This window comes from Hemiscyllium ocellatum, chromosome 4 (genome assembly GCF_020745735.1).
Source record: "Hemiscyllium ocellatum isolate sHemOce1 chromosome 4, sHemOce1.pat.X.cur, whole genome shotgun sequence".
Classification (NCBI taxonomy): Eukaryota; Metazoa; Chordata; class Chondrichthyes; order Orectolobiformes; family Hemiscylliidae; genus Hemiscyllium; species Hemiscyllium ocellatum.
Window position 1 is genome coordinate 31415917 of NC_083404.1, and position 12392 is coordinate 31428308.

General features: G+C 39.6%; 1 protein-coding gene across 2 annotated transcripts in view; it reads right to left on the minus strand.

Moving 5' to 3' along the window:
• LOC132811908 (transcriptional activator GLI3-like) overlaps positions 1-12392 on the minus strand; it is a 381995-nt gene that overhangs the window by 244157 nt on the left and 125446 nt on the right. For both annotated transcript variants that reach the window (XM_060822859.1, XM_060822860.1), the window contains one exon: positions 3364-3606. In XM_060822859.1, the coding sequence (XP_060678842.1) occupies positions 3364-3606 (243 nt within the window). The remainder of the gene's footprint in view (positions 1-3363; positions 3607-12392) is intronic.

The window sequence follows — 12392 nt, forward strand, 5'->3', positions numbered from 1 at the left end:
CGGATTCCTTTTCAGGAGACGGATTAGTAAATAAACTGGTATAATCATGGTGGGTTGAATGGCCTCTTCTGAGCTGTAAACCTCTATGGCCAATCAGATAATTCAGAGACTTATATATATTATCCACCATTCAAGGATTAATCTAGAGATCTGACTGGTAGACATTTTCACCATTTAGCACTATTTTGAAGTGTTCACATGAAGTTTAAACACCAGACTAGAATTCCTATAATAACACTACTGATAGCTCACCACAAGGCACCAACATTCCAAAGATTTTACCTTTCCTTTTCAGAAAAAAATACACTAATTTAGGTAGCATTATCCCATAACTATGTTGCATGACTAGTTTGCATTTACAAATCTAAAATACATACATCTGACCTGGAAAGACAGAAAAGAACAAGTCAAAGGAGGGACACATATTACACTTCTGGTGTTCATTTTCACAATAACGTACACCTGATTTGGTGCAGAGAAGTAAACAAATAGTTTCCAATTTGAATTTGAAAATATTAACTACAACATGCCAGAATTTTAAAATGAGGAGAAAATTTGATTAAAATGTGATTCAATCTAATGTGACTTCTGTGTAAACTGCACAATATTACATTGTATACATTGGTTCTGATCTTCTAGTCTGAGTCATCACAGATGGGTGCCCCACAAAAGATTCAGCAAAAGCTGACCTCCATGGGGAATTTTAAGGTCGACCTTCTGACAAGGATTTTCCCTGCTCCTTTTGAACTTCCACAAAAGTCTCTGATGCTGAGCAAGAGTTGCAGCATCAGACAGTCCTGATATACCTATATAGGTATTCTGGAATGCTTCAACAGAGAAGTCCTGGACTAACTCCTGGGTAACTACAGAACTGCTGTACCCAGTTACTCACAATAATCCCCCCCAACTCTTCCTAATCCCTTACCCCAACCTTCTGCGAGAATCCAACCAGAATAGCCCCTCTCTTGGCCACCGACTTAGATCTTGACTAGGCTAATCCTTGCTACTCTGCTCCCCCACCACCTGACCTAAACTCTGCCATCCGACTAAGCTCCTGACCCAACATGACCGACATCCAATCACACCTCCACCACAGTACTAGATCACCTGACTAGTCTCTGACCTAACAACCCCTTCCATCACAAACCGATTACCCCAAAACACCTACCCCTCATCCACCCACCCATCTCACTCACTGCTTACTAACTCATCTGCCTGCCACCTTACCTCCCTGCCACTCTATCTATTGGCCACCTCATCCACCTGCCACCCAACCATTGCACCCAACCCATTATACCCACCACCTTATCCATTTACCTCACCCATCCTACTGACTAACCACATCCACCTGTCCACCTTACTAATTCATTCATTCAGCCACTCATCCATACTGGTTATTGAAACTTACTTTCATGTAGCTAATGCTGTAAAAGGAAAGTGTGTCCAGTCTCTCCTCTGATGCCATAGCTCTGTGATGAAACTCTCCATGGGACTGTACATTTCACATTTCTGTAGAAGTCAAGATCAGAAGTCCCAACCAGGAATGTGGAATTTTAAACATTGTAACATTTGCACAGAGTGGCAATCTGATGGTGACTGCTATTTTCTGCAAATTCCACGCTGCCATGTACCTTAATACAACTTGAAAAGCCCCCTGTTACTTTGTCAAACAACAGAAAACATCCAAGCTGACAATGACACAAACAAAACATCTTTCAGAAGTTGCTTAACCTCCGATTCAGATGCATTAACATTCAAATCTCAACAAATTACAATGGTGCCCTCCTGTTCTCCCATAATTACAGGTATTAAAAATGCTTACTAAATAAGTGGTCTCTCAGCTTAAAGCCATGTTCACATAGACTCAGAGTCATAGAAACATTCAGCCCAGAAACAGACCCTTCTGTCCAACTCATCTATGCCAACCAGATATCCTAAATTAATCTAGTCCCATTTGCTAGCACTTGACCCATATCCCTTTAAATCCTTCCTATTCATATACCCATCCAAATCATTTACATAAGTGAAGAAAAGTAGTGGATCCAGCACTGACCCTTGTGGCATACCACTTGTCACAGACCTCCAGTCTGAAAAGCAACCTTCCACAACCACCCTCTGTCTTTTGCCTTAAAGCTAGTTCTGCATCCACATGGATGGTTCTCCCTGTATTCCATGTGATCTAACCTTGCTAACCAGTCTCCCATGAGGAACCTTACTGGAGTACATATAGTTCACATCCATCACCCTAAGGAATATTTGCTTAACAAAATTCATCTTGAAACAGCAGCAAGGCCCATCAGCTCAACCCAGTTTCAGATCGAATTTTTTTGTCACAGATGAGTCAAATACTAATTTCCTTCATTGTGTCGCAACCTGTAGATGTTTTGCACAAAAGCAAGATCCCAAGCAAAAAGGAAGAAATATCTTACATATTCATAGAATAAAAAAAAGGTCGATTTACCATTATTCTAATGCACGAGTGAAAGGTGGTAAGAGTCTGAGAACCAGAACCCCACGTATAGTAGCTTCAGCAAAATATTATCCCTACATTAAAGGCTCAATGTCCAGGTTCTTACCACAGGCTTTACTCTGTGTGAAGCATCCTCCTCATATTCAGGGACGACCAGAAGAAGAATAAGGAAGTAATCCTAGTTGTAGTCGCGTTAAATGTTTTCTAATCAACCCATTCAAATATGTTATTGCATGCCTCTGGAGCGGGTAGGACCTGAACTGAGATCTCCTGACTCAGAAGTAGGGACATTACCACATCACCACAGGAAGCCTCTAATTGTAACACGATGAAGAAATCTAACACGGAGATTCATGTTATTTTGAGAAAACCACAGTTGCATATCATTTAAACATGAAGTTCAAAAATGGACACAGGTGTGACCTAAAAGTATTACTTAAATGAAATACTCCTTCAATATGTATACAATGGATTTTATTGAACCAGTTTTGCTTTAGAAATTATTCTGAATCACACTATGTATTTTAACAGGAGTAAAAGTAAATCAACATACCATAATTGCTGCAAGACTGCAGGCACCTCCTATGATCACATTTCCTAATGTCTCTTGGACAGCGAGACAGGACTATGCATGAAAAAGGAAGATGGTGAAGTGGGTGCAGGTCTGGTCCAGCATGCTTTGGACTGGATACCAGAAACAACCCAAGCTATTGGAACCTCCTTTGTGAATTAAACACCAAAAGCAGCACCAGTGTCAGGCTGATCAACCTCCAAATGGATTAATTTAGCAATACCCATGAGATGTCCGGTCAAACATCATCTGCAAGTAACGAACATCGACATTTTTCTTAGCTTCTTTAAAACTGAAATGAATGAATCTAAGCAGTACTTACGATAATGTGGGTCCATGTAGCCATTCCTTGGGTCCATAGCAAAAAGTGCCCCACGGTATGGGATGGAAGGCTCAGGTATATGTGACAAAGATCCATGGATCTCCTTCTTTATTAGAGAAGATCTATCTTCACTGGATGTTGATGGCTCCTCACTGATTTTATTCAAGCTTTGCCCACCAGTGTGTGGCTGCATTGCGATTGCGTTTCTCCTCTCTCTGTGATAGGTGCCAGGAATTTCATCCTCTAGAAGAAGGAAGCAGACCTCAAATCAGAATCAGCATCAAAGTTGATACCATGTGTCTATGAGAAGTTATTATGGCTGCTAGAGCTGTGAAGCAACATTAGCACATTCTTAACTTTTGTTACAATTTATATATATTTACAGTACAATTGAACATATATAGCACTTTTCAAAGTCACCTGATACCTCAAAGTACTTTACAGCTGAAAAAACCCCTTTGAAGTATAGCTATTATTGTAATGTGGGAATTATGACAGCTAACTTGTTCTTAACAAATCTCCACAAAAGCAAAGTGATAATAACCAGATAATTTGTGTTTTGTGATGTTGTTTGAGTGATAAATATTGTCTGAGACACCAGGGATAACTCTCTTCTCTCCTCTGAAATAGTGCTGTCTGATTTATTACATTTCAAAAAGCAAGTGGATGGGGCATTGGTTTAATATCTCATCTGGAACACAACATTTCCCACAGTGCGGTGCTCCCTCAATCATGCACTGGGAAGGCAGCCTTTATTTTTGTGATCAAGCCCTTGAGTGGGACCTAAATCCGGAACTTCAGTGGTAAGTGTCCTACCAGCTGAACCATAAGCAAACTCGGCAAGTGAGAGAGAACATAACATTTTGTTTATGTTTCACTGCATTCAAACCAAGTCGAAACTGAAGCAGGTATTGAGCTGATATTTTACTTTTACTGTTTTGTTCCACCAAATACAAAATTAAATTCACTATTGGGAATAAGTTCATATCACTAATTCAGGAATTTTTCTTGTATTTGAGTAGCTCTCATCAAATTTAAAACATCATAACTGAAACGTAAACCCTCAGTTCTCAGTCTAACTGAGATTATTGTGTCTGCGTATGCATGTCTGGACAGATGACTGAGTGCAACTGCTTATGTGTGCGTGTTTGATTTGTGTGTGCCAGTATATCTTATTTAAGGAAAGATACTATTTCATTGGAGGCAGTTCAGAAAAAGTTCACTCGGATGGTCTCTGGTATGGAGAGATTCTCTTATAAGCAAAAGCTAAACAGGTTGAGACACTATACATTGGAGTTTAGAAGAATGTGAGGTGATCTTATTGAAACATAGAATTCTTAAGGGAAACATGTTGAATACTAAGAGGATGTTTCCCTCATGGGAGAGTCTAGGACCAGAGAGCATAGTCTCAGAACAAAGGGGCACCAGTTTAAAACTAAAATGAGGTAGAGCTTCTTCCCTCAGAGGGCTGAAAGTGTTTGGAACTGCTTGCCACAGATAGCTGTGGTACAGAATCCTTGTGTATATTTAAGGCTGAATCATAGAATGCCCAATTGTGAAGGCAAGCCACTCAGCCCATCGAGTCCACACCAACCCTTTGAAGAGCATCCCACTCAGATCTACCCTATTCCTGTAACCCTGCATATCCCATGGCTAATCCACACATCCCTGGACACTATGGGCAATTTAGCATGGCCAACTCATCTAAACTGCACATCTTTGGAATGTGGGATGAAACCGGAGCACCCAGATAAAGCCCATGCAGAGATGTGGAGAAGGTGCAAACTCCACACAGACAGTTGCCCGAGGGTGGAATTGAACTTGGGACACTGGCGCTGTGAAGCAGCTGTGCTAACCACTGAGCCTCAGTGCCAGTCCATGCAGCTGAGACAGATATTCCTGATCAGCAAGGGAATGAACGATTACAGGGACAATGCAGGAAAGTGGACTTGAGGAATGCCAGATTAGTCATGATACTACTAAATGGCAGAGCAGGCTCAAGGGGCCCAATGGCCTACTCCTGTTTCTATTTTTTATGGTCTTAATATTCTCTGTCTGCTTGAATGTGACACTGCATGTCAGTTTATATGTGTGCACTTGACTCTGTATGTATGCACACCCTTAGCAGTGTGCTAGCATCTGATTGCACTTATAGGTATATCTCTACATGCCTCTGTGACTCTTGCTTGTTTGACTGTGTGACTGCAAATATCTATTTTCTTTTGAGCTTGCTCTGTCATTTATTTGGGTCATGGTTGATCTGCTTATGATCTCAATCTCACTTTCCTCTTTCTTCCATATCCCTTGACTTCCTTGCTTATTATTTCATGTTGAATTACATCAGTTCGCTTTCAGAGCGAGCTGAGACCGTCATGAAAAGGTTAACAGCAACTATTCAAATAAAGTCTACTTTGCATTGCTGCAAGATTCCTCCTGCATATCATGTGCTAGCTACAACAATGCAGGGGAACATCTGTAAATGATGAAGAAGTGCTTCAACCAGTTTGGATAAACAAATCTTTGAAAAGTATACCTACAGATTCTGACATTAATACATCACATTGAAGCAAGTTCTGTTATTTTAAAAACAAAATTACACTCGCTGAATACTGAGCCCATTTACTCCACTTCAATCCCAATTCATCAAAAGAAAGAATTTCACAACTATCTCTTTCAGGTCATAGAGTTGTATAGCACAGAAACACATCCTTTGGTCCAACTCATCCATGCCAACTAGATATTCTCGACTGCTCTAAACCAATTTGCCAGCATTTGCCCCATATCCCGCTAAACCCTTCCTATTCATGTACTCATCCAACTGTCTTTTAAATGTTGTAATTGCACCCACCTCCACCTCTTCCTCTGGCAGCTCATTCCACATGCGCACCACACGACATAAAAAAATTGCCCCTCAGATCCCTTTTAATTCTCTCTCCTCTCACTTTAAGTCCATGCCCTCTAGTTTTGAACTCCCCTACCCTGGGAAATACCACTTGGATATTCACATTATCCATGCCCATCATGATTGTATAAACCTCTGTAAGGTCACCCCTCAGCCTCCGATGTTCCAGGGAAAATAGCCCCAGCCTATTCAGTGTCTCCCTATAGCTGAAAACCTCTAATCCAGCAACATTCTTGTAAATCTTTTCTGAACCCTTTCAAGCTCAATGATATCTTTCCTATAGCAAGGAGACTAGAATTGAAATGCAGTATTCCAAAAGTGACCTAATCAATGTCCTGTAAAGGGATAAAAGAGAGAACAGGAAATAGCAGAAGGAAGAAGGCAAACAAAAGGGAGAAAGAGCTGAAAAAGAATTTCTTAAGATGCAAAGAGGAGATAACAAGGGGAAAAGAAAAAGAAAAATAAGGGAAGAAATCTGATTAGAGGCAAGAGGTAAGTCCAACTATGCCTTCATGCGATTTTCAGTTTCCAAACATTCTTACAAAGATGTTAGCCATTTTTAATATTTTTTGGAAATGTATTACCCATGATTAATTAAGCATTTCACACTTTTCAAAAAGAGATTAATACGCAAAATGATGCCTTGAGGCTTCATGCTCACACAAGCCTTACATCCAATCTGCTAGCTGAAATAACATTTGTTTTGTACTTAAACATAATCATTTAATACACCCAGATAGCACATAAATATCTTTTGCCACAAAAATATACACCATGCAGTAATTAACAACAGAGCACAGACACATCATTCATACTCTTCTAAAAGTCAAGCAGCGTGGATGCTGGAGATCTGAAACAAAAGCAGAAAGTGCTGGAGAAACTCAGCAGGTCTGGCAGCATCAATGATAAGAGAAACAGTTGTGTTTTGAGTCCAATGTGTCTATTTTCTCAAACCTCTGGGTTTTTTCCACCACTTTCTGTTATCCACACTGTTCCGTTGAGTCACATTGTTTGACAGTTTGAGAAATAAACATTGGCTGTCTGTACCAAACCAATTTTGCGAGAGCAACAAACCATATGGCATGGCAACAAGTGTGATTTGATTACAGAAACAGAAACTGCTCTTCTATTAGCATCTGACATCTGACTTATGCAATACAAACTGTGAACAAGTACTACTGCTCCAGATCTGAAGAACAAACAATCATAGGTTAGGAGGAAAAAACACTGGTTAAAACAGTGACAAGTTACTTAAAACCTCTAAACTCTCAACATGGATCACCAATTCATTAATCATCAGCACATAAAGCACCTTCAAAAATCAACTTTGAGTGACATTACATCTTCCTAGAACTTACGTGTCTAAAGGAAGTTTTATTGCTGCCAGCTCCTTTGATTTTCACAAAATAAGCAATAGGATTGTTTTGTATCAGCTCTGCAAATGTACACAGCCACTAGATGCTGGAGATAGAGACTAGAAGCTTCAACATTACGAATACGTCAGTCCACGAAAGCCTGGAGCTCACTTTAAGCAAGTCGCAGTCTCATTTGAAAATATCCGGCCATGAGGGCAATCCTCTGTAATCTCCCTCACATACAAAGCCGCTCCCATTAGAGTAATTCAGGAAAAAAAACTGATTGGTGCCATGTGAAGTTTAACCAGCTCATTAGTATTCTACTGGTGTGCCTCCTAGTGAACTTATTCTCTATTTAAGCAGCTCTCTGGAGCTCAGGGGTCAGGTGGGTAATCATTAAATCAAACTAGTGTCACACCATCACAATCAGCCGAACAGAAAGAAGGTTTATTATTTTAGTTTATGCAAAATAAATGGTTTTACAAAATGGTCCCCAATACAGGGTCAACAGCAGCTTCAATTACAAGACAAACTCAACAAGACTCTTGCAGTAAACCAAATGCTCTATATTGACTTTAGTATGGGCTGTGCTTCACACTCAGTCACAAGCAGGCTCCTTTATATTGCCTATGCAAAGATCAAGGAAGAGCAGCCTTTGCTCTGCCAGGATTTGTGTCTGCACATAGGCTGCTCATTCACCTTTCTTTCTCTTTCCAATGGTTGCTCAGTTCAATTCACCCCACACAAAGCCTGAAGTCCAAACCTCTATGCACCAAGTGAAACATGTTCAAAACTGGGCCTTCTATTGTGATTGAATTTCTTAACGTCTTTTCAAATAGTGGAGAATGCCTTGAGGCTAAAGGAAGAAACAGGCTAATGGTGAATTGGGAGTACTGAGCAAATTTCAGAGCCCTTTCCTCCTGGCTTTTGAGGTTGAAAGCGAACCCTAGCCTTTCAAGTTTCAAAGTCCTTTCTCCCCCTGCAGTGTCACAGAAGGATTTGAGAAAAAGTAATTGTGCTCACAGCCTCCCTGATCAGAGCTTACGTTCTATTTCTGGTATTTCACTGTTCATCTCCCAATAATAGTGCACATATCTCAATGCCTTATCCATGCTGCACTGTCCAATTACTAATTAAATGAACAATTGTTGCTTTAAATGCCTTTTATATGATTGGAGTGTAGGTTAGCATTCGCAAAAAAAACTATTCATTAGCCAAATTTAAAAAGCAAAGACAAGAATATATATTGAGCTCAATCATCAAATACTTTCCCAGAAATGCGAACATTTATTTCTGTGAAACTTCTGGAACTTACAAAGGACACAAAACAGGTGAATCAGACATGGATGTTATAAATGGCACATGCATCTCCGGGTGTGAACATCTTTGGGAAAAATGTTCATATTTATAAACCGACATTTATTGATTTAATGAGAAATTATTCAATTTAAGGAAGGGGTCTCTTCAATTTGAAAGATATATAGAAGGGATATTTTGCCATCCATAGCTGTCATGTATGAGGGTTTTTTTTGTTTTTGAGAAGTAATATAACTGTTTTTGGTTCAGAAATTATCTCACAGCGAGGGAGTGGACAATTAACAAAGACATAGTGAATGCAGGAATAATTCTCAGTTCCAAAGCTCCAAGAAATAACACGAGTCTCAAAGTATCACGATTTCATCACATTATTATATAAATTAAAGTAAAACCTTAGAGATGGTTCATAGACTGGAGGTGGCTAAAATGATTATCAAAATGAGGCAGCATGGTGGCTCAGTGGTTAGCACCGCTGCCTCATAGCACCAGGGACCCGGGTACAATTCCTGCCTCAGGCAACTGTGTGGAGTTTGCACATTCGCCCTGTGTCTGCGTGGGTTTCCTCCAGGTGCTCCAGTTTCCTCCCACAGTCCAAAAATGTGCAGGTTAGGTGAATTGGCCATGCTAAATTGCCTGTAGTGTTAGGTGCAGGGGTAATTGTAGGGGAATGGATCTGGTGAGTTACTCTTCGGAGGTCTTTGTGGACTTGTTGGGCCAAAGGGCCTGTTTCCACATGGTAGGAAATCTAATCATAATCATAATGAATCCAATAGCAACAAGTGGCTTTTAGAGTAAAGACTATGTTGTGTTGACAGGAACTGGTTAAATATTTGAAATTGAAGAAAATCAAAATTACATGTGCGATAAACACAGAACAATTTTGTCTCGGTCTCTTCAAATCAGGGACATTTCCAAATCAAAATAGAGTCGAATTGCTTCATGTCACAAAGGGGAAATTATTTCAGAGTGGGTTATTACAATTCAAGAGGTAACATAGGCACAGGTTTTTGCTCTGGACTTTGGTTCTAAAATTAGTTCAGAAATACTTTCATTATTTAAGATATAACTTATAACAGTGACTAAAATCAAGCCATGTTTACATGGATATTGTTCTGCGTGCAGAGGAAAACCAATTTTGCTTAGGACAGGGAGGTGAAAACCACTTCAATGCATTAATCAATAAACATATTCCTGGTCTGTAATCTGAAAATGAAAAGTATTATTCTTATAGGATTATTTCAAGTGGATATGCCAAATTCTGTTTTATAATATCTAATTCAATTTGCAAAACAAAAGTATCTCTAAAATATATCTTTTTAATAAAATTCTCAAGCTGTTTGTGACAGCATTTCTTATTACTTATGACACAATAGGTTACATCAGGAATTCTTCATTAACTTATTTTTTGTTCAACTGGTAAAACCAAATTAAATTATAAAAATATTTAACATTTACAATAATAACTGTTCCCAATTACTTTTCCCTTTACTACGCAGCTTCTGTAATATACAGAGAATTTGTTGTCACTAGATGTGAACTAAGAGCTGGGTAACTTCAATTAGAAAAATTAGATTAGATTACTTACAGTGTGGAAACAGGCCCTTCGGCCCAACAAGTCCACACCGACCCGCCGAAGCGAAACCCACCCATACCCCTACATTTACCCCTTACCTAACACTACGGGCAATTTAGCATGGCCAATTCACCTGGCCCGCACATCTTTGTGACTGTGGGAGGAAACCGGAGCACCCGGAGGAAACCCACGCAGACACGGGGAGAACGTGCAAACTCCACACAGTCAGTCGCCTGAGGCGGGAATTGAACCCAGGTCTCTGGCGCTGTGAGGCAGCAGTGCTAACCACTGTGCCACCGTGCCGCCCTGAGGAATACAATCCCATATTTGATGGAAGATACACGTATCTCCATATGGAATCTTCAAATACCATAAATAATTTTATTAGAACAACCCTTGTGTGGATGATAGAGACCCTGTCTGTATTATAGGTAACGAGGCAGGGGCTAATGTAATCTTTCCAAATACAAATCAAGATCAAACAAGATTGGTACTTGCATCAGAACTAATCTATTTGTCTGTCTTGCAAACATGTCTGATTTTAGAAATTACTACAATCAGCTATTAGTCAATGCAAAATAAATTGTTTCTTTGGAACCAGTTTAAAATTCCATGTTCAAGGCGGAGACCTATTTTTCTTATGGCTCCCATCTGTAATTAATTAGATTTCTTCAACTTAATTCATTCAAAGAAAAATCAAAGCTCAGTTGGCAGAGGGTAGTAAAAACTCTCTTTAGGCACCACATGGCTTATAATATTCTATCACAACAGCATTCACACAAACCATCGTAATTCTGAGTGTGTCCAATGGTAGGGAGGTCCTGAGCTATTGTGAGAAATTCTAAGTGCAAAGTGAAAAGACTTATGACGCTATGTTTCCAGATTTCAAGAAAGTCTTTGACAAAAGACTTCAAACTGGTGAGAGTTCAAAACTAAACTTGCAACTGGACAGTAAATTGGCTGAGAAGGAAACTGCAAGGACTCGTTAGAGTGATATCAGGCAGTCAGGATGGTGGGGAGGAAGTTCAGTACTGGTTGAATTGCTCCAGGGTTTGATATTTGTTACAGCCCCTGCTATTTCCAATAAGCATCAATGAGGTGGATTCAGAAACTACACGCAAACTGGTCAAAATAAAAAATGGAACTAAACTGAGGGCAGGAACAATTGTTTCTAACAAGATAGCCAATGATGTTTCAAATGAGCTGTGCTGGACTAGTCACTAGCAGAACTAACATTTAGTATGAATAAATGAGCAGTGCTGCACTTTGGAAGAAAATACAGGCAATATATATGACTGCAAACAATGCTGTCAACATAGTTAGGTACAGAGGAACAGGAGTAGTCCATTCAGTCTAATGAGTCTGCTCTACCATTCAATATGATCATGGCTGATCGAACACTTCAATGCCTTCAATCCACCACTTCCCCCATTCCATAATCCTGTATTCAGAAATCTATCAATCTGTATCATAAACATACTCACAGACTGAACTTCCAAGGCCCTCTGTGGTAGAAAATTCCAAGGATTCGCACCCTCTGAGTTAAAAATTTCTTCTCTTCTTGGATATCAATGACATTCCCTTAATTTTTAAATTGTGCCTCTGGTTCTAAACTCCTGAACCGCAGGAAATGTTGCAGCTGCATATTTTTTTCCTTTGATTCCATTTAAATTATCATCGAATGCTGTCCTGAACGCCTCCACTACACTTCCAAGCAGGTATTCTATTGCATAATTACTAATTGCATAAAAAAAGGTTTCTCTCTCCATGTATTTGTTTCTTTTGCAAGTCACTTTAAAACTGTGCACTCCAGTTCTTGAACCATTTATATGTGGGAGCAGTTTCTCCCCATCCACTCTGTTCAAAAATCCTTCATAATTCT